At 34.2% G+C, this 26,079-nt stretch overlaps 1 protein-coding gene across 1 annotated transcript in view; it reads left to right on the top strand.

Annotated features, from left to right (window-relative positions):
• CACNA2D3 (calcium voltage-gated channel auxiliary subunit alpha2delta 3) overlaps positions 1-26,079 on the top strand; it is a 397,031-nt gene that overhangs the window by 297,766 nt on the left and 73,186 nt on the right. Inside the window, exons 18-27 of the mRNA XM_042823539.1 lie at positions 4,140-4,223; positions 9,361-9,432; positions 9,685-9,746; positions 11,500-11,567; positions 13,332-13,377; positions 13,525-13,622; positions 14,418-14,511; positions 15,902-15,997; positions 17,256-17,377; positions 17,958-18,038. Coding sequence (XP_042679473.1) covers positions 4,140-4,223; positions 9,361-9,432; positions 9,685-9,746; positions 11,500-11,567; positions 13,332-13,377; positions 13,525-13,622; positions 14,418-14,511; positions 15,902-15,997; positions 17,256-17,377; positions 17,958-18,038 — 823 coding nt within the window. The remainder of the gene's footprint in view (positions 1-4,139; positions 4,224-9,360; positions 9,433-9,684; positions 9,747-11,499; positions 11,568-13,331; positions 13,378-13,524; positions 13,623-14,417; positions 14,512-15,901; positions 15,998-17,255; positions 17,378-17,957; positions 18,039-26,079) is intronic.

Genomic DNA, 26,079 nt, shown 5'->3' with positions numbered 1-26,079 from the left:
TTTTATAGTGTGGCAGTTTTTCACTACTATCTGGCATGAAAAACGAGTCCAAAATAACTGTTTTTCACTGCCAACCATAACCTAGAAACTTCAGGATTAATGACTTAAATAATAGGCTTATCATGAAAGTCTCCCTTTGGAAAGAGAAGTTCTTTTCCTAAAGAAATCATAATGTTACTTAAAATTATATATTTTAAAAGGACCTTTGTACAGCAAGCAACTTAGTTTCTGACATGATACCCATGACTGCTTTACAAATTTAAGCTTTTGGTTGTCTTATTAGATACTTTCTCACTATCATATTTTTTCCCAGATGATTCCACGAACGGGGCTAGACAAGTTCACTGAAGTTTAGTGATGTTTTAAGGCAATGTGAAGTTGCCCTGATGCTGTCAGAGCAACTCTCATACCTCCCAGTTATCCAGATGGAGCATTTCTGAGAAACTGCAATCACCTTAGACCCAAGGCTTGCAGCTGCTAAGATGTAGCTTGCTCCTTCTGTGATCAGATGGCTGTACTTTGACTTAATAAACACGTGGCTGTATTTAGTGCAGATGGTTTGGGACTGCTTGTGTTAAATATATATATATATATATATATCAAAGAGCTTAAGAATGGCACATGTAAATGGTTGTATGGGAGGCGGTGAAAAAATGTGATTCAGTCCTTAAACTGTACACATTGCACATCGTTTGAACGACCCAGTGCTGTAACAGTTTGGCCACGCCTGAAATAAAAGGTAGTCAGTAAGATAAAGCTCATTCTGATTACCAAAAAAAATCATTTCCCCTGTTCTTCCCACAAACAAAAGACTATTGGAGCTAGCACTGAATTCTGAGCAGACTAAAAGATTCTTTATTCGCAGTCCAGGTATTTAAAAAATTTCACTGGCTATCATATTTTTCAAGGTTTAACTACTCTATAATATCACCACACAATTTATACTGGCCTAAGTAGATTAACATCACACAGTCTAAATCTAGCTCTTTTCCTCATGCACTTAAATCACTGCAATTTGGTAGAGCTCCTAGTTTCTATCTTTCCCAATGGGTTCCTTACTAATTTGTTTCAGTGCTTTATAGTAATCTTGCGAATGGGATTGGCTTCAGTCTTCAATCAGTATTTTATATTTCACCCAGGAGTCTCAGACAGAGATAAAAGTGAAGCTAGATTCAGTATGCTACCAAAGAAAATGGCGTAGATGAATGTCATTCTTAAAAGCTGGTGAATTGCTTCTATGCCCATGAATAACTTTTACTGAGAAATTAGTTTAGCAGTATAAGTAGAATGAAACTAGAGAAGAATGAATTTTAGTTGCATGAAATACTTGACATCTGATCTCCTTGCATTTATGTTTTAGGTCATAGTTACATATTGAATATGTAAATTTACTGTAAGGAGTAATCTTCACAAAAAAATAGGCATGTAAGTAAAGATACTCAGATATAGAAATAACTGCTATTTTTGTTACCAGAACAAAATCCTGTCCTTGCTGGAAATTGAATTTTTATTTTCACTGCCATTCTTTCCCGAACTATATCATAAACATATTCTTCACATATTGAACTCCTGTGTAGGAATTAACACTAGTCCCCTAAAGTGTAATAACAGATTGAGAGGTTAGACTTCTTAGTACTTTATTACTTCCTGTCCTAAATATGGTTTAAGATTTGCACTTTCAGTTTATTCAAGTGTGTATGGAGTCTTCTGCTTGCTTAATACTGGGATTTTGGCTTGCTTTCTACTTATCTGAATTTTTGAGACATGGATATTTCCATTTCTGGCTTTGCTGCAAAACTTTGAATGTTTTATGCAGCACTTCATTTGAATGCTTTTGGATTTTGTTTTTGCTTTTTGCATGCACAATATGGAATCTATATAATTGAAATAAATAAAGCCATAATCAATATGATACAAACAATTTATTATATACTCGAAGCCCACTTCTGCCGTCAGACACACAAGATCAACTCTTATTGTCATAAGTAAGGACTTGCACATGTGTCTGAGAATGCAGTATAGCCCAGAAGCCCTTCAACATCTGTGGGTAAGGATGTAATTAAACATTGGACACAGTACAGGAGTTGTTTCACATTTGTTCTACTCAAGTGATCCCAGTTAATTTCTACGTAACACTTTTCAGCTCTCAGTATTTTGGATCTCTACTTCCACAATTCCTATGCTGGTGTAAATAAATAAGACCAGAGCTTTGCTTGGTTAATTGATGCAGCCACAGAGAATAGGCATAGTTAGTCCTTGTAACGATTAAAGATAATATTGATATAGCTGCAGCCACAATTAGAGGTTTGCAAAGCATAGAAAGTTACCAAAATGAAGTCCTGCTCATGAAGCAGATGTTATCCTCTCCTTTTTATCCTTGTGAGATTTAACTATAGGGGCTTCCAAGTTTTGTACTTCGGTACTTGTGTATAGTTGTATAAGCTATCAGAGCATAGTGTGGAGCAAGAATTAATTGCAGCCATGAGATGCTTGAATTCACAACCTGGCATATGGACATGCACTGAAATGGGAAAATCTTTATATCTCTGAATATCCCATCTGTTGAATAGCATCAGCCCAGAAGAGGACACCCTGCTTGTTCTGAGAATGCAAACTTGTAGTAAAAGGGGCAGTAAAAATGTGTGAAATTATTCTTCTGTTACATTCATATGAACTGTCAGAAGTCAGTCTGAGAGTTGCACCAACAGCGTAGCGAGGATTTTTTTATGAATGAGATTTTTTTAGGAGAATGAGAATTGACTCAGGATTTTATCCCGCATAGATTCCCAAAAGACTGATCAGTAAAAATAACTGTTTCCAAGTTCTTTTGAGGGAAATAATTTTGTACTAGCAGAAATATTACTGTTGTTCCAATATCTCAAAACCTGTGATTACAATTCAGCAGCTTTGTCATGCTTGTTTTTAAATACTGCTACCCTACAAAATCAGTGGTGAGATTCACATGAGAATAATTTAGAAAGGAAGGTATCAGGATGGGAGTAACCTTTCAAATGCTCAGAGACCAGGTCTCCATGGCCTCTCTGTGATGTGCAGACCAGGACTGCAAGTTCCTGCTGCAATGACCCCAGTGATAAACAGTACTGAGCACTTAAAGCTTTGATTGGTGGTATGGTTGGTCCTGCCCTGAGGGAGGAGAATCAGACACATATTGTCCCTTACTGGTGCAATCTCTATCCTATCGTTCTGTTTCTGAGGAGTTGCAGAATTGGAGTAATTCTCACAGTTCTCAGCACCTCTCATCATAACTCATGGAAAGACTTGTGGTCATCCTCTCCCTTATTTGCATAATAAAAGATAAATGGCCGTTATTCATATTGCACAGATCTGCTCCCATTTTTAAACATTTCAAATAGATTCTCATATTTTTTCTTAACTGTTCACAGACCTTCCTAAATACTTTTCTTCTTCCACTGATCAGGGTTTTTATTATGCTAGTGGGCTCACTCATTTGAATGTTCAGCAGAGGGCAGAATTTCCTATATTATAAATTCCCTAGTGTCAAATCAATTTGTCACTAGAATGTTTATTTAAAATGTGAGATTTACAGGGTAACAGTGACTAGTGATAAAAAAAACCCTATAAATTATTAGTATATTACTTTTTTCCCATGAAGTTGTAGATAAAATGTAGTATCAGCAAATGTTAACACCACACTTCCCAAGACTTGCATCTTATCTTGTTTAAAGAGAAACGTGTAAACATTTTCTTGATAAGATTATAGCAAATATAACTTCCTGTACAGCTGAGATTGTTAGTTTGAGACATTTAACATAAACTATAAGAGGAAGGTCTCATGTAGGGTTCCATATGAGCTGAAAAGGTACAACTGCTGAAGGACTTCTCTGTGTGTCCTTCATAACAGCTTCATATCATGGCAACAGATCACACAAATAATCATGTATGAAGTATTTTTTTAGTGCACAGAGTATATTTTTCCAGCAGTGTTGTTCATTATCTATCAATTAAGCTGCCTACTCTTTTAGGCGTAGTATTTCCGAATAAAATCGACATACATCCAAGTTAACAAAACAAAACAAAACAAAAAAAAAACAACCCTCTTCTGTTACAAAATTTTTGTAGAGGGTGTGCTAAAAATTTCATTCTTTTTTTTATGCCAGTATGAAGAAGGGAAGAAACGAAGAAAGCCCAACTACAGTAGTGTGGATCTTTCTGAGGTTGAGTGGGAAGACAGAGATGATGTGGTAAGCGATATGTTTTAAAACCCTATCAGAAAGGCTGTACATGGAAATTGTTCAAGTAGTTATCAGAGCAACCACTTGACTGCTCTCAGAAAGGGAAAAACAATAGTCCACTTTACCTGGTTCAGAATTTCATAACTTTTTTTTACATATATATATATAGGCTCTCATATGTAAATACACATGAACCTCTAACAGACTCCTTGTATGTTTGGTAAAACTCGTCACCCAACTTGTATACTCCACGCATCCTGTTGTGTATTTTTACTGGACAACAAGAGAAAGAGAATATCTCTCTTGGGCCCATCTAGACAACTGCTGAAGCTCAGAAATGAAAGAAAGTGCCTAACTTCTCTTTAGGAGATCCCGCTTTCCTGAATGAAATAATGAGAACTTTTTTCCTTAATGTACAAAATCCATATGAATAAGCAAATTGGATTCTCTGTTCAGAACAGAGTCGTAAAATATTCTCTCAAAACTCCTAATTTCAGGCATATGAGTAGCTGCAGAACCATTCATTCCTTGTCTATCAGCTGTTATGCATATTGTTCGTTCTGGTAACTCATTTTTCAGTGCTCCATCTACTCTGTGATTCACTCTTATTCTTTCTTATCTTGAAGACTTAACTTTTTCTGCAGTACTGTATCAAAAGCTTTCCTTTTGTCCATGGCTTAACCTTTGCCTGGTCTTTCTGTTATTTCTTCAATAAATCTGATCTGTTAGGCATGATTTGTTTTGTGTGAATCCATGCTGATTGTCCTTAATTAAATCATAACTTTCCAGGTGTTCCACTTTCTGTCCTGTAATTTAGGGTTCTTTTTTTATTTTCCCTGTCAGTTCCCTGCTACCAAAGTCAGGACTGCATGTTTTTAGCAATGGCTGTTTCATCAGGTGATAGATTGTCCTCGTCCTTTCCTAGGAGGCCATCTTACTCCTTACTTAAACTTGGGCATTGGGTTGTTTTTTGTATAGTTTTGCATCGTTTTATTTGCATACATTACTTAATACTTCCTCATTAGATGTTCACGTTCTGTACCAGCCTTCTGTAATCTTGGCAATCAGGCTGACTTCATACCTTACCTTTTATCTTTGACAGCATATTACTCAATCAGTTCCTCTGCAAATGACCTTTTTAAAGTTTCTTCTCTCCTTTCAAATGTTATTGCAGTAGTTAAGTATGGCTTTTAAACCTTCATGAATTTGTTTTTCTTCTTGTTCCTCTTTGTTTTTGTTACTTTTTACTTCTTCCAATAATTTATCTGTTTAATTTCTAAAGTTTTAATCATTCATTATTTATGATCTCTTAGAAATTCAGTGGTTTGGTTAAAGTAACATTGAAGCATTTATCAGACACTGAATTTATAATTTTCATATTATATATTATCAGACATTTTTATTTATAATTGTGATTTATTCTGAATGCACATGAAAGGAAGAAGTTCAGATTCAGCTCTCTCTAACTGTTTTCCTTGAAATCCCCAAGATCTGCCAGATTTTTTGAAAATTTCTAACATAAGTTGAATTTTTCAAATCTGGAAACCTAAAGAAAGTTAAATTTCACATTCTGCTGAAAGGTACATACATGAAATTTGCCTTTCCCTGTAACGTAAAAAAGTGAAAAGGTGATTTTTAATTTTGACATAGAAACAAACAGCAGTCCTAATATTTCATCCTTTGAATGAGAAAAATATTTATCTACATTGCTAGTAAACTAAATTGAGCATTGCATTTGTAGAAAGGACCCACTCCAGTGTCCAGTAATTAATTTAAAAAAAAAAGGAAAAAAAATAGATAAGTCATAATTTAAATTATTTTTTAGAAATATTTAATACATAATAGAAAACAACTAGATGTTGTAGCATTGGACAACAGTCATTTTGTAAAAGCATACACATTTATTGTTTGATGGTCAGTGGCAAGGTGTTTTCTGTAAAAACATGTTGAGTATAGCAGAAAAAGTCTTAGCATTCTGCAGGTTTTCCTAATATTTTAGCAATGCCACACACAAGTGGACACTTGATGTAATAATCCAAACAGGAAAAAAACCACAAGTCATATTTTTACAGTTATTTTTAAAAGCAAGCCTGGTATTATTACACATGTTTTGTGTTTATGAAATAATATACAAGTCAGTCATTTATACCATGTTTCTAAGGCCATTGGAGAAGCTTACTGTCTGAAACACTAATAGCAGAATAAATGAGAAAGAAGAATGAAATAAAAGAGTATCAGAGCTACAGACAGAGTCTTTAATGACATTAGATCTAGAGAGAGACTTTGTTCTTGTTTTTTTCCAAGCTTTAGTAGTAAAGCATTGTTTGTTCCACCGTAGAGGGAAAGAATTCATGTATTCATAGGGCTGCCTTTAGCAACATAGAAAACTAGTGGAATATTTGTCTACCATTAAAAACTTATGTAGAGGCTGATTAGGCTGCTTACTTTTTACTACATCAATTCAATGGTTGCATAATTTTCCAAGTATATAGAATGATCTCACATTATAGCAGTGAAACTACATTGTTAGCAATTGATTGGAAGACATTTAGTTGAAAGAGTAGTAATACTTATCACTATTAAGAGGTGAATGAATGAATAGGTTTTCTCCAGAGATTCAATAAGGAAAAAGTGGCAGAAATAAGTTTAGAAATTTTTTGCTATGAAATAGAGTATATATATTCATCTGTTAATTTTTCAGGTTGAAGTATCTGCCATCTTGCTTTTACTTCATTTTATAATATATTATGATTTCTAGCTGAATGAAGGTTTGTTCTGGGGGCTCTTTTTGTTTTGTTTTTTTTGTTGTTGTTGTTTTGTTTTGTTTTGTTTGCTTGTTTTTTAATAAAACACTATGAATGACTCTTTGGGGCTCAAAGCCAATTGAGGCATTACTTATTTCATGCACTTGAGAAGGAAGATGGGACTGCAGAAGAACTGAGAAACCAGATTACAAAGCCAAGAAATGTAATCACAAGCAAAAAGACAAAGGAAAGTCAAACTCTAAGTTCCACATGCAGACTTGATCTTAAACACTACTGAGAGTTGGAGGCCCTTTTCATAAATCTATGACTTGCCTGAGGCTTGCAAGAGGAATGGGTCTCAGACAACTGCAGGCACCAATGGGAGAAAAATGAAAACCATGTTAAAGATAAATGGAACTGTTCTGTAAATGTTAGAAAGTAGATGGTTAATTAAGACCAGCTCTCCAAGTACAAAACCACAAAAGTTAAAATGGGAAAATATTTCCAGAATTGCCTATTATGTATTGTTAAAAAAATCTGCAGTAAAATATATGCTTTATTTTATACATGCCCCCAGCTAAAATTATCCTTTTACACTCACTGTCAGAAGAGTAAGCCTGTTAATTGAAATGTAGATGCTCCAGAATTAAATTTAAAGAGCGGCAAAGTTTGCAGTTTTAGATAGGGCAGCCATACACAACTTCATCATGAAAATAGAACCGGATATTTCACTGGCAATTTTGGGCATTCTCTTTTCACTCTGTACTAACTCAGAGAGTCTGCAGAGTGCACTGACATGACTATCTTCACAAATTTTGATTAAAATCTGACTGAATTGCCCAACCTGGCAACGATTGGCACGAAGTGCAGGAAAACAAGAAATATTTATAGCAAGAACGCTATGTCCAAAATCGTGTTCAGAGAGATAAGCAATAGAAGAGAGATAAAAAAAAACTTGTTTTGTCGATATTATCCTGCATTTTCAATACCTCTACCAAGGCGGTGGGAATTTACTAGCAGTATTGAAGGGTTCCTATTGTAATGAAAATTGTTGTTGTAGAAGATTTAATTTATAGATGTTTCTTACCACAAGAAGCGTCCCACAAGCATGGCAATATCACTTTGTTATTGAAGATATCCCTTAAAAAAGGCACCTTAAACTTTCTGCTTCTTCCATCCATAAATCTGGGAGCATAAAATACTTTCATGTTTCTATGGTATAACTGTTAAGTAGTATGCTTCTAATTTCTTCCCTAAAATTCAGAACAGGAAGGTGGACAAATTCAGAATACAAATGCTGAGAATTTTTCAGAAACCAGGTCTTGTCGTAGTTTAGTTTCAGCCCAACATCCCCATTCTCAGATGGGCTATGGTAGTGTAGCCTGTGCACCTTGCTAGGTACACCTCATGATTTTGGTGCATAGTCCTGATGAACAGCGATGGCATGTTCCCCTAAAAGAGAGACTGTGCCAACTGATGTCCTCCGGGAGCAAACCTCTCCTTTTCTGGGGAACAAATAGGTGTGCTAAGGAAAGGCATTGTAGATGTGATGTCTAAGGGATTTGCAGCACAAAAGCTGGAACTCATGCAGAAGCTGGCATAAAGTTACTGAAGGGTACAGGGAGAAGCCTTTCAGGCCTCAGAGAGCGCAGGAAGACACCTTGGAATCACAAGTGACTGGACATTTGTGGCAGTACAAACAGGAACAGATTTAACCAGCAGAATAGAAGGTAAATCATTCTGTATGAACACTTTGAGTATATATATTTTTTTTCATAGCAACTTTGAGTTTTCTCTCTTTGAAAATAATTGTGAGTGGATCATAGTGCCCTGGAGCTGTGTGTTCCCATTGCAACAGGTTACTGATCAAGTGGGCTGTTGTACTTCTACTACTTGCATTTTTTGATGCAGTTAGGATGTAGTTTCTCATGCTGGTTTGGGATGCAACCATATGTAGAGAGTAAAGCTGAAGCAGAGTGAATAATGAGGTCATAAATGGGCTTTTCTCTTTTTCTTTTGATATTTTATATATGACTATGAAGTATTTTAAAATGAACCTTGGTCTAACTCCAGGCACCAAGTCTAGTGCTTAACCCCCTCTATAGTAACAGCGTATTAGTTTTCAGTTAAACTGTTTATCCTGTGTAAAATCCAGATTACTGCAGGAAGGGTTATTTTACCATTAAGGATGCTGAGAACTGCTTTCACACTTCCACAGTTTGCCTGAAGTTCTGTGGCAGGAGCCTTGGCCTATGGACTACCATAAAATCTGTAAGGGGTTTGTTTTGTGTCCAGCAGAACTACTTATAACTGAATGCTTAGGTCGTATGAATGTAGCAAAGAGCTCAAAGAATTGCAGAATTTGTAAATAAAGCATTTGATACACATTTCCTTCATTGTAGCTTCGAAATGCAATGGTGAATCGCAAAACAGGAAAATTCTCCATGGAAGTGAAGAAGACAGTGGACAAAGGGGTAATGTTTGAAATCTCATTCCAGCTAGTTATAAAGCAAGCTGTTTGTTTTTGTTTCTGTTTTTTTAATTTTTGCAACTTTTAGGATAGATTACTACAAGCGTTATTCACCATGGTATATTTTTTCACACCCTGAATGTATACATTGCTTGTAATTTTTATCACTGACTAACTGCTTGATTTTTTTATACTTTTCTTATGGCAAACTAACTGTTTTCCCCCTTCTTTTCTGACTTTCTTGTTCTGAATCTAGAAACGGGTATTGGTGATGACAAATGACTACTATTATACAGACATCAAGGGTACCCCATTCAGGTAGAGCCGACCATAATAAATGGCCATTTCATCAGACTCATTGGACTTGCATTTGTACAGAGCTTGTGAACTCATTAAAAGCTCATCAGCAAAAGCTGACAATAAAATATCCCTGGACAATGGTGGAAATAGCAAGGGAAAGGAGCTAACTAGTATTCCTTTCAGCTTTTCCAGGGATGGAAAGTTTGTGCAAGCTCACACAGGCAAACTTTCAGTGTTTGTCATGGCTTATGTTTCATTAAAAAAATATTCAGTTGAGGTTTATATTGAACGAAGGGCCTTTGCAAGTACATAGAGAGCTATAAATACTGTAATCCATTTAAGTAATTACGTATTGACCCTTATTTTGATTTTTTCAACAACAAAATGTAGTGTAAAATGAGGTAGTATTTCACTTCTATTTTGAGGTTTGGATATTTTGCTTCTCTGAACTACCTAGAGTGTATTTGTGTAAATAAAACTGAGCGAGGCAGCAATGTTATTTTGCCACGCTTCTTAGCAAAAATAAAAAAAGGCAAGAAGTCACTTTATAAATGCTCATATTTGAGTTAGAACTAATCCATTAACAAAATAATGTTGACTGAACCTTATGCTTAAAGAAGGAGTCTGAGAATTGAAGTACTCAACTGAAATTTTCTTCAATGGAACCTCATCACAGAACTCAAGCTACGTTTTTACATAGAGAAAATACAGGCACATTTCTCATCTCTGATGCATGTGTTTATTCTTCTTAAAATCCACACATGTGTTGTTAAACTCAGTGTAATTTTTGTGGAATGTCATTTTTACTCTATTTAGTAAACAGATGTGTGACTACATATATGCGTGCAGTATGGCTTCTAATCCTTAGGACAGAAATAATAGTAGTAAAACTCTCCTTTTTCAAAATGATCTGTATGTAGTTATGATGGGATGAGAACATAGCTTCAGGAAGACAGCAGGGGCAACATTTATTAAAATATATACTGAAATGTCAAAGATGTTTACTTTCTGCCTATTTCCAGATTGAGCTTTTGATTGCATCATGTGTGCTCTTGGATTTGGTGCCTCTACATGTCCTTAAAGGATGAACCCATGCTTTTCAGTTGTAATGATTACAGACAGGATCCTAACCTGAGATACTCTCTGGCATTCATTTATTTAAGGCAGTTATCCTGTGTATGTATTCCATATGAAGAGCCATGTATCCTCCATCTGGTTCATTACATTTGAGTTCTGTTAATGGTAGATGAAAAGCAACACAAAACAAAGCACTTAACTATAAAAGTTTATGAGGCTAAAGTTATTGCAAAAATATTAAACTAGGAAAAAAATATGAATAGCAGAAGAATCCAAGAAGAATCGTGCTGCTGTTGCTACATATGAAATTATTTTCTTCTCAGTAGCTCCACTGATTCCAACGCTTATGAGTTTCTAAACATCTTAGTCTTGTTTCCTTCAATGTAAGGCCATAGGTATGTTCAAGGCTCAGCTGAAGATGTGTCATGCTGGGTAAGCTTAGAGGGGCATGTTTATTAGTTTGCAAGATAATACTGATGTACTGCACTTCTAAACACACTTAATAAAGGCAGTTGTTGTAGGCTCATCAGAACAGATCCATCAGATCCTACAGAAGCAGCTAATTGAACAATGTGATCAGTGAGGCTTTGGAAACTGTTTTTTTAAGTTAGCTAGAAATGTTAGAATTGAAAATATCTCTGAATGTCTGTTTTTGTGTCACAGATTTCAAGGTCTGCTCTATTTCTCTGCACAGTTTAGGTGTGGCTCTCTCTAGAGGACATGGAAAATATTTCTTCAGAGGGAATGTAACTGTGGAAGAAGGTAAGATACTCTACTTCTTGTGTTCCTTACACAGTAGTTGAACTGTTGACCTAGTAGACCTAAAGCTTGTATGTTTCTCTGCAGATTCTGTGAGGGAATTAGATTTTAGTTTTTAAGACCTTCTACTTCATGGGATTTTTTTCCTCGTTTACATTACGCATAGTGAGGCCTTGAATTTTCTTTAGATGGGCATCATTTCCGCTCCTCCTCTCTCAGTGTTTCACAAACTTGTTGAACACCTCCAGGGATGATGACTCCATCACCTCCCTGGACAGCGTGTTCCAATACCTCACCATTCTTTTTCAGAGAAGAAATTATTCCTAACATCCAACCCGAACTTCCCTTGACGTGGAACTTGAGGCCATCACCTCTCCTCCTATCATTGGTACAGAGAAGAGATTGACCCCCACCTCATTACAACCTTCTTTCATGGAATGCAGAAAGCAATAAGTTTTCCTTGACCATTCTGTACATGGTGTACCTATCCAGTAGAGGAGCTTTATACTGTTAGGTGGTGAGGTTCTGGCAGTTCCTGACAAAATGAGTCTTACAGGAGGGGAAATTTATCTGATTTTATTCCAAAATCTTTGTTCAATGGTGATTTTAACATAGTTTTTCAGATCTTTGTTCCTCAGCTTTGTTTGGCTAAAAAAAAGTTCATGTTTCTAGAAGATATATAAAAAGAAATGTTTGAAAGTTTATGAATCAGAAAAAAAATATGTAAATTAAAAAAAAATAATCTGGATATGAAGAGAGCACAGCAGGAAACTTGGAGCTTACTCTCCAAACTGCTCCCAACCTACCTTTCACAATTACCCATCTCAGCCAGCCATTCTGATACTTCTTTCAGATCATCACCCGCTAACAAAGCCATAACCAACCATTTCTTTTCTCTCATTCTTTCTTGTCTTTCTGACAGTTTCTCTGTCACTGGTGCATCTCTGTCCTCTCCAAGTAATACTACTGGTATTCTTGTTTTGAATTCCCTCTTTGCCCTTATTCACCATGGCTCTGTCTTTATGTAGTATGGGCTCTGGGGGTTAAACCCAGAGACTGCCTTCTGAACCATGTTTGCTTATTGTCTATTGATACATGCTTTAAGAGTTTTGAAAATTGCCAAAGTACATTTTTATTGTGCTATATAGCTAATGATATAGTTCTTATTTACAAGCATTTGCGTGGCCAGTTAGAACAATAAACCTTTTCTGAACAATCTTGTAAACTGCTATTTGTGCTAATAGAGAGTATGCTTAGGTTTTGGGATTTGTTCCTTTTAAAGAAATATTATTTAAAAGAGAAAGAGAAAAACTCCCATAAAATGAGAAGTATACATTTTAGCATAAAGAACTTCACTAGCCACAAAGAACAAGAGAATATGAATAAGTGGTTTTGTTTTGTTTTTTTCTTTTTTGTTTGTTTGTTTGGTTGGTTGGTTTGGTTTTTTTTTTTTGCTTTTTTAGCATTGTGCATTGCTCTGTTCAGGTTTTCTTCTCAACTTCAAGTGCATCGCATGAACAGTTTGTATGAGTTAAACATGTCAACGCAAAAACATTTTTTCATTCCTTTTCATTTTTAGATCTGATTTAGTTGGGTTTTGCCAGTCTGTTAGGCTCTACAATGTATTTGAATAGTTTACTGTGATTTATTATATTGTGGTAATAATGCACTTTCCAAGAAGGAAGGGTTTATGTTATGGAGTGTATGTTAATAACCATCTGTTACCCAGACTGCTCCCTAAATAAACCATTATTATTCCTGTTACAGGTTTACATGATTTAGAACACCCTGATGTATCTTTAGCAGATGAATGGTAAGCCTTAAACAAAGCATGAAATTGGTGTCTGTTACCCTTCTTGGCTTCGTATTGTTTGTGCTTTCTGAAATCAATTCTTTATGTTCAAAGAGAGATCATGCTTATGCATAATAACGTTTTAATGTTTCGACAATATGTTCTCAGGTCCTATTGCAACACAGACTTGCATCCTGAACACCGCCAAATGACTCAGTTAGAAGCAATTAAACGCTACCTCACAGGAAAAGAGCCATTGCTCCAATGCAAGTATTTTGTTAAGTATACATGTAGTAGACTTTATCCCAGCTAAAAACTGTTACACTGTACTTTCCATACAAAACGCAAAGCTACGTAGTTTGATAACTTGAGATTGGATTGCATGGCTGATATCACTTTCAAATTTCATTTGCTTTTGAGCTTTTTCCAGAGGATCTGTAAAAATACAGATGATACAGAATTCTGGGTTTTATGGTAAACAATGTGCCTAAGCCAAATATTCAAATTTCTGTTCAGATGGTATTGCTATACCATGCAATATTATCATTTGGTTTCGTAAGTTAAAAAGAGTTAGTCTGAATCAATCCTTGGATCACTCCTCTAAAAAATGTACCAGATATTTCCAGAGTGCCTTAGGGACAATATGTATGAAGTTAGCATTTCTGGACTGCAAAACAGAATTAAGAAGTCACATAGATTAGTGCATATTTTCTCTGAGATCTTTTCATGAACTTAAAGCTTTTGTGACCTAGTGGACAGAATGGTTTTAGCCTCATTTTATATGAAAATGCAAGCATGAGATATGTACAGGAATGTGTTACATGGAGCGGAAAATGCATTTTTTGTTTCCTTTATAGTTATTAGTAATTGTTTGTGCATTGAAATAACATAAGAAAAACTACAGTGCAGTTACATATCATATAGTATTACATAGTAAATGCTTTATATTGCAAAAGGCTTGAAAAAAATACAGTAGAGTCTAAAAAAACCATTGTTTAGTCATCTAACTGCAACGGAAATTATCTGCATGCGTGTTTACTGATTTTAATATAACATTATAGGTGATAAAGAATTGATCCAGGAAGTTCTGTTTGATGCAGTGGTGAGTGCACCAATTGAAGCTTATTGGACCAGTTTAGCACTAAATAAATCAGAGTAAGTAAACTTTGAATCAGTCATTATGATCGTGATTGACATGTAATAGTAATGTGTAAAAACCGGTAAAATGCTTTGCAAATCCTGATGTTTTGTCAGATTACCGAGATTTATTTGAATCAGATTTTTCATTCCTTTTAGTTTATTTACTCAGGAATTTTAATTTTTCAAATGCATTAAAGAGAATTAAAAGAGCATATTAACCAATGTATCTTAAGTACCACCAATTTTGAATTCAGTATTGTTTATGTTGCACTGTACATCATGATGATTAGTAGCATAAGGTTACTCAAATTTTACAATATATCTAATGAGATCGTATATGAAGCACAGCATACAATTGAGACTATTTCTAACAACTGTTTAGAGTAATTGAGGAATTTAATGCATAATTTACCAAAACTGTTTATTGAACTGGTAATTTGTCTTAGAACAAATTATATACAATTATATGCAGAATTTATTTTATTTTATTTTATTTTATTTTATTTTATTTTATTTTATTTATTTGCAGAGCCAAGTGTTAAGCAACAAGATATATATGTTAGGGAAAGCAGATGTTAAGATTAGCAGTTTGCATGAGATGCTACTGATAAAAGGCAATTCTGAGAGTTATCCTGATTAGCTTTTGTTAAATTTGCATCATATTTAAAATCTGCAAGAAAAAGATATTGTTGGAAATACATACTGAATAAGTAAAATCGAATTCAATGAGACCTAATTCAGCAGGCTGATTCCCCAGTGTCCTCTTTGAAGATAAAGATAGGAAAATATTGCATGCTAGTATGCTGTAGGCATCAGTTAATGTATATAAGAAGTTTTAGGCTTTTAGGAATCCTCCTACACAATGAATTAACAACAGGTCCAGTAAAAACAAGGACGACAACATCAGAGACATACTAGTCAGAGACTTGATCCCCTTTCATATTCTCATTTACACTAACAAGATAGGACATTTTGGAACAAAGCATGTGAGGCTCTTCTAGTCATACAAGAGCTAGTTTTTAGAACAGCTACTTTGGTCCTGATAGCAGTGCAGAAAGAGCATTTGGCCTGAACTACCTGACACATTTTTTCCTAAGGTCCAGCGGGAGATAGCAGTCCTAATGGGAGCTACATTTGATTCTGAGCTAGCTGTTTAAATCTAGCTAAGTTTTTGATGCTGGAACAGCAGTGACAGCTATGGCTTGAAGTGTAGGTGTACCATCTAAATAACATTTCTACACTGTGTATTTGCCACATCTAAAAAATAATATTAAGTACAGTTGCTTTTTTATTTTTTATCTTATTCAAAAATGTGTGCGTTTGTATTTTCAGTGACCAATAATATAGCTTCATCTGCTTACTGTCTGGAAACATTGTCTTTTGTTTGTGTTCTGCTCTATTTCAGAAATTCTGACAAGGGAGTAGAAGTTGCCTTCCTTGGAACACGGACTGGACTATCTCGTATCAACCTGTTTGTGGGTCCAGAACAGCTTACTAATCAGTAAGTAACAAACCTATGCTTGGCAACTATGTGTGAAAACGAGAAAAATTGTTCATTTTTAGAAAGCATGCCTACTGTTGCTTCCAGGCTTTTGCATTTGTGCACTAAAATACATGGGACAAATTAGAAAGATTGAATAGAATTCTTGTATATTTACAGCCATAGATTTCATTTTCCCTCATTTTTCAAGTTAGCTTTATACCTTTTCTATTCGAAAGGGAGTTCAGAATATGCTACATCTGTAGGAAATATATATATTTATATTTAATATCTCCTCTGAAAAAATATTATATACTTTTTAGAGTTTGTAACTTATTGCTGTGGATTCTTTTTTAAAATTGAAACAAAGCTAACAGAAGTGGACTAGGTGAAAGGATCATCAGGAGATCTCATCATTCAAAAGATTCCTTTTTTTTTTTTTTTTTTTTTTCATTTTTTAAGATGTGATGTAATGCAGGTACAGCTTTCTTAAGATGGAGAGCCATAAAATAAGGTCTGATAATTAATGACTTTTTTAGTCAGCACTTTAGTAATGTCAGGCAAATATAGGCATTATACATGTGAAAAAAAACATGCGCTTTATGATAAATTAAGTTTATTGAATATAAAATTGTATGATGCCTATCTGAACACAAACTATTGTAGTGTAAGTAGTCCAAGAGATGAGATCAGTAGCACTGCAGTTTCTTACTGTCAGACAACAAACCAGAACAATAGCTTGGAGACCATACTTGGTATTTATTCTCAGAGAAATTTTCCTCTGTCAACATTCCATGAAATAGTTGACAAATTAAGTATGCAGTTTTCCACTACCTCTCCTTACCTATAAATTGGAAAGTAGGCTGTTAATTACTTTGTTAGGGTTGTTTTTTGGTTTGTTTTTTTGTTTGTTTGTTTGTTTGTTTGTTTAGAAATAGATACCAATGGCAGCAAGCTATCAAACCTTCAGTGACTTTTTCATTGTACAATTCTTGTGTTCTGCTGTTAAATGATACCAAATGAGCAATTTTATTTTATATCAATAAAGGTGTATTTAGTACTTAGTTTGTGAGGTTTTCCAATTGCAAATCTGTTACGAATGAGTAGTAGGGGCTTAAGTTAACCCTCTCTTGTACAAATGATATTAGATTAACTGTCCAAAGTCATTTTATTTCCTAAAACATTGAGCTTTGTCTTTTTTTTCTCTTGTCTTTCAAATCTAGACATTACTGTGTGACATACAACAAATAAGTATTTTCTTTCTCTCTTCTTTCTCAAGAGATTTCCTGACAGCTGAAGACAAGGAAAACATTTTTAATGCTGATCATTTTCCACTCTGGTACAGAAGAGCTGCTGAGCAAATACCCGGGAGCTTTGTCTATTCAATCCCATTTAGTACAGGTCTATAATTTTGTCTTTATCTATGTTCTGAACCATTTATGTTACCAAAAGGAAAGCAAGTTTTTCAGAGCACAAAGCTGTGTACTTAAGCTGAAATGGTAATATTAAAATACTAAAATATGCATTGAAATCTGCAGGTAGTTTACTGGTCCTTTGACCTGATACATCTTTTACAGGGCTCCAAGTGAAAACCCAAGATATTATGTAACTGTTGTTGAATATTTGCCTAAATTGAATTTGCAGCTTTGTATTTTAAGCAAATCCAAAATTACAACTACCCGCATCTCTGAGAAGCCCAATCAGTTGTCATCTTTGTTGCAATTCTTATCAGAAAAGGCGAGATTGTCTCGCTAATGTCTGTGATTTAACCTTGTTGGGCTGCTTAGGAATTTTGCAACATCAGTGCTTGTATGTTCTGTTCATACATATACCATATTTGCTGTCTTTTAGCATATTTCCTGAGCACTGCATTCACTAAATTTTTTGAACTACAGAAAAAAAAAAAAAAAGAAAAAAAGGTGAATTTCCTTATTCTGAAATATGTTTGTTTGTTTGTTTGTTTTCTTATTATACCTTGTAGAAACTGCAAACAAAAGCAATGTAGTGACAGCCAGTACTGCCATTCAGCTTTTGGATGACAGAAAATCTCCAGTCGTTGCAGGTAAAATTCTTATAGTTTATTTGTTTTGTTCATTTTTTTAAAGCAGTATATGAGTTCCTCACTTTTTTATTTTAGTTTGGCAATTATATTATGTAGGAATACAATGTTTTGAGAAGAGAGGAGGAAAAGCTGCAGTTGTATGACAAATAATTGAATCCCTTAATGTAGAGAACACTTAATGATTCCTCTGCCTAAAAACCTGGTCTTTTATTAATTGACTATCCAAGGTCTCCATGAGCAATGGAGTTTAATAGAAATAACAATAAGCATTTTTTTGTGGATGCAATTCCACATAATCCTAAAACAGAATCATAGATTCTTGTATTCTACTACATCATAAAACAGACTATCTTAGATTAAGCAAAAGGAGATGTAAGTAATGACTGTTGTGTAAGGATTCCACAGAATCCTCAGGTTTGAAAATCCTGTTCTGTAATAAATACTGTGAAGTAATCAGTTTGCTTAGATTATGCAAGTTGTGATTAGACCATAAAATATTAACTGGAAAACAAAACTCTACCATTTGTCAGCCAAGATTATAATCTATTAAGTTATAATCATAAGCATTATATTAGATAGATAAATTATATATAATAGCCTATTAGAATATAATGCTAAAATTATAATCCTAAAGACTAAAAAGTGAAGTTTGGCAACTGTAGATTAGACATAAAACATACAAATTGAAAAATGTATTGATTTTTAATTGTTGGACATTGCTCACTTATTTTCAGATGCTTTTACTGCTCAGTTTTCTCAACATATCTACTGTTACTGAACCTGAAGTGGGAATTAAATTAAAGAAACTTCATAACTTTTTCCAGAAATCAAGCCATTTTAGAGAAAATTAGGTAGCTACCACATGAAACAAGATCCTATTCTTCTCATATAGATATTTTTTTACTTCTCCCTTATATGTTTTTCATTAGGAGTGAAGGTCCTTTTAAGATCTATATAAACCATTTTGCATGAAAGTATCAGTCAGCCACAGTCAGTACGAGACAAATAAGTACATGCAGTATTTTTGTCCTCTTTCGGATGAAGATCATAAGTGTACTTTGACATTTGTATTTTTTTTCCACCACCAACTCTCAACAAAGTACCCAGTGTCTGGCTCAAATTTTAGATTTGATTATAGGGTCGACATTGGTCCTTTTAAGCAAATGTGTCTAGGACAGAAGCTGTAGCAGAGGTAAACAGTCTAAGTTTGAAGGTTTTGTTTGCCAGACTTGAGAGACTGAAGTAGGATATATTTTCAAATGCTTACATTCAGGTTCAGATTTGGCTAAAATATCTCATTTTAATTTGTGTGAACTAAGTATTTCTCATTCCCATTTGGTCTAAGTGGATTACAGAAAGCAGAAGCCTGATATGCACATTTCATATAAAATCACTGTGTTCCCAAGAGGGATTTGACTGAAAGTAAAGCTGTGCTAGAATATTGTTTATTGCAGATAACTACAAGAGTTTAAGACAGGCAAAGAGAATCTAGAGCGTTTCTATAAAATGGAAATGTGAGTTAGAACTGCCCCAAGAATGGAGGAAAAAAGAAGAAAACTAGCCCTTTCTGCACATTCTGCAACCATGTTTTCTTAATCGTTTTTGTTTGATTCTATACTTGTAGGTAATGAGCAGTTGCTCAATATGCAAATTTAGATAAGGCTCATTGGAAGTAGGACGACTCAATCCTGTAATGTAGGCACTAATTCCTAGTGTTAGTGAGTCTCCAGACTTACTACAGGAAACTTGAAGTGATTTGTTTTCTAAAATCCCTCCTGTCTCTTTCAGCTGACCTTTTTTTTTTTTTTTTTCCCGAGTGCAAGTTTCTATGGCAAGTGTGAAAGGAGATAAGTCTTTAATGTATTTGAGGTAACTGCATGCTTATTACTCTTCACACAGAGTCCAATTTACTTGCAGGAGAGACAAGGAAAGCGGGTTTTTTTGCATTTAAACCATGTTTATGCTCAAATTTTTTTGTCTTAGTATTCTCCATTATCATGCTTCCTGTATTTAATTTACATTATAATGATCAGTTTCCTCATACTGCCCACATTACAAAGCTAAGGAGAACAACAGATGGTAAAATTTTGTTTTGTTCTTCCAAGATCCAAAAGTTGTAGAATTACCCTAGAGAAGACCAGGCTGGAATGGACCTCAGAGATCACCTGGTCCAACCTTTCATGTCTAAAGCGGGGTCTAGACAAGGTTTTGATAAATCTTCTCTAGCTGAACCTTAAAAGTCTCCAGTGTTGGAATGTAATATTAGAAGCTATATAAAGGCAATGTTGCTCTTAGTGGCCAAGGTGGCAGCAGTCTATATGGGATTTCTCAATCTAGTTATTATAAATGGAGAAAATTGACTGAATTAAATCTTCCAATGTTCGTTTGAAAAGTAGTATGTCTATGTGAAATGTTGATAGCATTCAGCACAAGGGTTTTGTATTCTTTGATATTGCATGACGACCAAACTTAGTTCACATTCTTGATGTGAGCATCTACTTCCAAATGACTGTGAGGGCACCTATGTGAATGCAACATAGAACTTGTACAATCTGTACATGTTTACTTTTAGTTGCTTTTTGAACCAAGAAAAGTGATGGTTTCATCATCATAATTTTGTTTAAAATCAATTCCTAAAGATATAGACTGGTTATATACATGAATCCGTTGCACAGATGACCCAAAGTTCAGCCACTGTCAGTGTCTCATTGACTGAAAATCTATTCTAATGATTCTGCCAATCGTTAACAATCTTGAACAGTAGTTGTGCTTTACGTGTAGTCCTTTCAAGAGAATATACTTACTGTTTTTTTTCAGGATGATTAAAAACAGCCCATTTTATTTATTTATTTATTTATTTATTTATTTCTCATGGCCGTTATTTTCTGATGGGAAGCACTTAAAAGATAAGAAGAAAATAGGAGTTACTTTTTAACAATGACAATTCGTATTTTTACTTAAAGTCTTGTCTATCTTTAGGTATGAGACATATAAAGTTCTGGTGAAGCTGTCCTTCAAATATATCTCAGGTGCATTCAGTTCCATGGTACATGATGCAAAAGTAGCCAACAGACTACTCTCTTCTTTTCTGCCACAAAGTGATGCTGTGAGACCAATAGAAATAATTCATCACAGAAAACATTTATTAGGAAGAAATTTGATTCAGCTTACATGAATGGAAGGAATAGCTTTTAAAATTGTGCTGCTGATTTCTGCTTAAAAAGCAGATCATACCTGTTACTTAATGTTTATATATCACTTACATTTAAAATTACATCAGATTATGTTTGTAAAAATATATCTTAAGCAGTACTTTGTAATTAGGAGGAGGTCTTCTCCTCTGTGGATACTCACTCTGTCATCATCAGTATCAGGATCATCAGTTTTTTAAATACTCATATTTAAATATAGCATTTTTTATATTTAAATACAGATTTTTAAATAATTTTACCAAAAATCCTTACTATGCAAACATAAAATATTACGTTTTACACCAGTAAATAGATTGGCCAAGGTAAAACTAGGCTCATTTTGCTTTCCAGTATTTAACTATTCAGATTGGATTCTTTCTAGAGCCCAAAGTTTTTGTCTCCAAACAGGAAATTATTTTATTCTGTGTTTAATATTCCCAAACGAGACGATAAAATTCTTCAGATATTTTGAATGATACGATTTGAAAATTTAGGTCCTCCTTTTTGTTTCCCCATCCATAAAATAAGTGAAATTTTTATCATACTTTCTTTCAGCACTAATTTGTTAAAAATGACATGTGATTTTGAATGCCACAGTAAAGTGACCCTGAAAATCCTGCTGTTTAAGCTATTTCAATCCGTGCCTTGAGGAAAAAAAAAAAAAGAATGACCTAAACTCTCACATTACTCTTAAAATACAAGTATGTCTGTTTTAGGCTGGTCACACTTCAGGTTTTTTTCATCTTTCTGTTTGAATCAGCTTCTGCAGTACAGCAGTTTGAAAGGAGTATCAGGAAGCATACCAGTTTTCTAGTAACTGAGACTTAGTTATGTAGGCTCTAAGCAAGCAAGATCTTTTTATATTTTTATGGAGGAAAATGTGAGTATTGTATGGGAGACTAGCTGCCTTTACATGACAAAACTTACGATCTTCATCCTCTTTCTGGTGTGTGTGTTAGCAATTGTATAAATGCTACTTTGATATTCTATTTAGGATTTTTATTATTTTTTTCCATGAATTAGAATGAAGTTCGTATGCACATCTCTCTTTGAGCAAGATCCAGCACATGTTTTGAAGAAGTGACTCCCATTAATTTAATTAAAACTAGCTTGAACTACTTTTATTTCTAGGAGTGGCAGGTATTGTAAATGTCTCACAAATAGTTAACTCATCTATTGTTACAACAGCACAACAGAATTGTATCTATTTTAAACCTCTCAGTTCTGCTTGCAATTTTTTTTCCCCTTTTTGCTACGTGAATTGCTTTGGTATTGCTGTATTAAAAACATGCGTGCAAATGTCACTGTCATACACAGTCCTTAAAATTTATGGCACCATCCATAAAACTGCTTTTTAGTATGAAGGCTTAAGGGAAAATGAATATGTCATCAGAATGACACACCAACCAAATTGTTGAATCGTTCTAAAATAGATGTTTTCCTTGTCAGGCAAGACAGTGATTTACTTAATCTTTACTCCACATTGTAAGCCACAGAAGATTATATTCAGCAGTAGTGTTTAGTAAATCCCTCAAAATGCTTTGCATGCTTTGGTGGAAAACCACTATTTTATTCTTTTTCTGGAGTTTCTTGTTCATTTTGAATATTATCTGTGTACTCATAAATGTAATATTAGTCTATAGACTAGTGTTTTCAGCTTCAGGAAAATTGGAATGTGTATTTGTACAGTCTAGCATTAAATAACTGATGGACTCAGGATAAAAGCCATGACTTGCTTAGGAAATGTACTCTGTAGGTAATGCATGAAGACATGCAAAGTGCCCTACTGAGTGCTTCAGAGCAAGTAGTTCAATTCTGCTTCTCACCACCACCTGAGCAGTGAATCTGAAGTTAGATGGTATACTCAGAATTCACATATTTGCATTCATTTCTATTTGTTCTCAAGTAATTTTACCGTACAGAATTAGTATTTGGATTAACCAAATAACATGGCTCTTTAAGATGTTTCTTTGCTAGTATTTGCTCCAGAATGTAAACCCTATTTAATTCTTGGGCTCTCCTTAGCAGTTCTCTGGTGGATGAATTAGATCAATTTCCCAACCTGTATAATAGGACAGATACAGAGTAAATTCCACAGAGCATTCTTCACTTCTGCACTTTTCCTTTGCTTTTGGGGTTTGTTTGTTCATTCGATTTTGAGCTTAAGTAGAAGAATGAATCTTGTGATCTAAAGCAATCTGATTCTAAATAATTCTGAATAATTCTTCTGGCACAATAAATCCTTGATTGTAGTATGACACAGCAGAAAAGACGTCAGGTACTTTTAAAAAATTCAAATAACACAGCACAAGGATGAAACTCAAAAGCACTTTGAATGATTCTCTGCCGTTACGTAGTACATGAATACATTAACTCCAATTTAAGTACTGGGGATCAATTAATCCATTTCCCACTGTAAAAATATTTGAAAACATTAGCAGTTTTACTGTCTGTTTGTTTTGTCTTGAACTGAGATGGTAATCCTGCGCAAAAATTCATACCTATATTGTATACAGCCATAAAACTATGCGGTATCCCTCAGTAATCAGAGACAACTGTGCCTTTCACTGGTTTGTTTATTATGGATTTCCAGTTCCTACTCCTTCTCCCCTGTTGTGGCTTACTGCCATATCCTGATGACTGATGTTGCTGCCTGTCTCATCTGGGGAGTGTACAGTGACATTTCAGATGATATAAGCCCAGGAAATATTGAGACCTTTTGTGATTGTTAGTACTGTGACACTTTTCAACCACGTTCAAAGATCAAAGTTGTAAAATTCAGCATGCTTTCTGTAAGCTTAACTAAAACCTGCACATCTTTGTCTTTGGGCCAGCAAAGATAAATGGTTATTAGTAGGCGACAGTTGGTCGCTTATTGTTAATGCTGTTAATGATAAGCTATGTGTAATGTCATTCAACTCTACTTTGATATTCAAGAAGAGTGATCCTGATTTTGGTAGGACATGGGAAGACTTTTTTTTTTTTTTTTTTTTTGCAAGTTTTGAATGGAAAGGCACATATGGCAAACAAATATGTTTCAATTTAAGCTTTATTTCTTTTGATGTAGTTTCTAAGGACAATTCCTGTAAAGAATATTACCATATTGTAATTTCTAAACTCTTCTAAATTGACATTTTAGAAGGCCAGCTTTTCAGAAAACATAGTAATATTGTTAATCTCTATATAATATTCAGGAATAAAACGATGTATTTTCTTTACCTTTGCAAATACTGTGGCAAATAATGTATCCTGATTATTTTTTTTTTTAATTTTATTTTGCTGAAAGAAGATTAGAAAAAAAAAATACTCTGCTTACCATAATACCACTTACTAGATTGCTGGAAAAATAACAAAGCTTTCTCAGCAACCTTTATCTGAAATATAAAGCTGTGCAGACAACTTATTTCAGCAGCAGATGTCCACTGCTAAGCTTCACAAATTAAGGATGCTTCTGTGGGGAATCCCTAGATCCCGTCTACTACGTTACAGTCAACAGTCGTTATGGACAATTTGTTATAGGCAACAAAATTGCACCTTTATATCTATTTTTTAGTTTGTTTCTTCTGCTGAAAAATAAATATTTTTACATTGATTAATTCAAGCAATTAATTCAATATGTTTCTCTTTGTTTTTTGCATAAATAATTGGAATTTGATAACTGCAGACAGTTGTAAATTTATATAGTCTTGCCAAAGTTAAATGAAACATTTATTGGGTGGTTTTATTATTATTATTATTATTATTATTATTATTAAAGATTAAATATATTTTGAAAGTATAAATCAGGTTCTGCATGGATTGGCTTGCTGTACTCCCACAGCGGAGTGAATAAACAGAAATACAAAATACTTTGCTTTCTGGCCGAACTCCATATCAATTCACAGCCTTATTTGTGCATAAAAATCCCCAAAGGATTTTAAATTTGACTTGGAAAGTGTACCTTTAAATGTTGTTGTGCCCTTCATTACCTCTTCCTCTCACTTTTAATTTTTTATTTTATTTTATTTTATTTTTATTTCTTTTATTTCTTTATTTCTTAAGAAAAACCTAAAAGGTTTTTGTTAATAAGAATATTTTTTTAAATCAAAGATGTTCTGGTTATTTCTAGCAGGGAAATATTGAATCCTTCCTTTGTTTGAATACGTCAGAGGTGTAAACTTATTTGTAATGGGAGTTGCATTGCTGTTAAAAACACTGTGGCTGCAATCTCCATGGAGGTCAGAGGTTTATTAGCTTTCATTTTAGGATCTGCCATGTGAATGCAAGTGTACTCATTTCAGGTGGTCACCATAGGAAAGCACTGTTATTTGGCTTGGCTCTGAACTAAGTTTTTGGCCCATAGGCAGTAAAATACTTCCCTGAGTTATTTCTCTATCTGAAAAGTTATGTTTTCCTTTGAAAAATAATATCCCGCTAAATTGATAAAAAGAGTAATAAATGTTGATCTCCACACTAGAATGACTTTGCTCTGAAAACAGATTGTTCATTAAACTTCAGAAAATATATCAACTGAAAAAAAAAAAAAAAAGAGAAGCACATTCACTTTGGAATTACATCATCAAGAGATCAGATTTAAAGAGCCTGAATATAAATATTCTCAGATTCCGTGCTGATAATGTCTCAGCTGTAGTAATATACCTGGCCCAAAGCACCACATTAAAAAAAAAAGAAATGTAGAAAAACTGAAAAGGTTCCAGAGAATGCAGGAGAAAAAGTGTTTGAAAGATGTGTTCTTATAGGAAATTTTGAAACAGCTTGATTTATTTAGTACAAAACAGACTAACTATAATGTCAAGGGTGTAGTAGTAGTATCCACAAAAAAAAAAAAAAAAAAAAAAAAAATATAAAGC

This window comes from Centrocercus urophasianus, unplaced genomic scaffold (assembly GCF_019232065.1).
Source record: "Centrocercus urophasianus isolate 14NV4802_14NV808 unplaced genomic scaffold, USGS_Curo_1.0 seq_22, whole genome shotgun sequence".
Classification (NCBI taxonomy): Eukaryota; Metazoa; Chordata; class Aves; order Galliformes; family Phasianidae; genus Centrocercus; species Centrocercus urophasianus.
The sequence above is the reverse complement of the archived record's forward strand: the minus strand, read 5'-3'. Positions and strand labels throughout refer to the sequence as shown.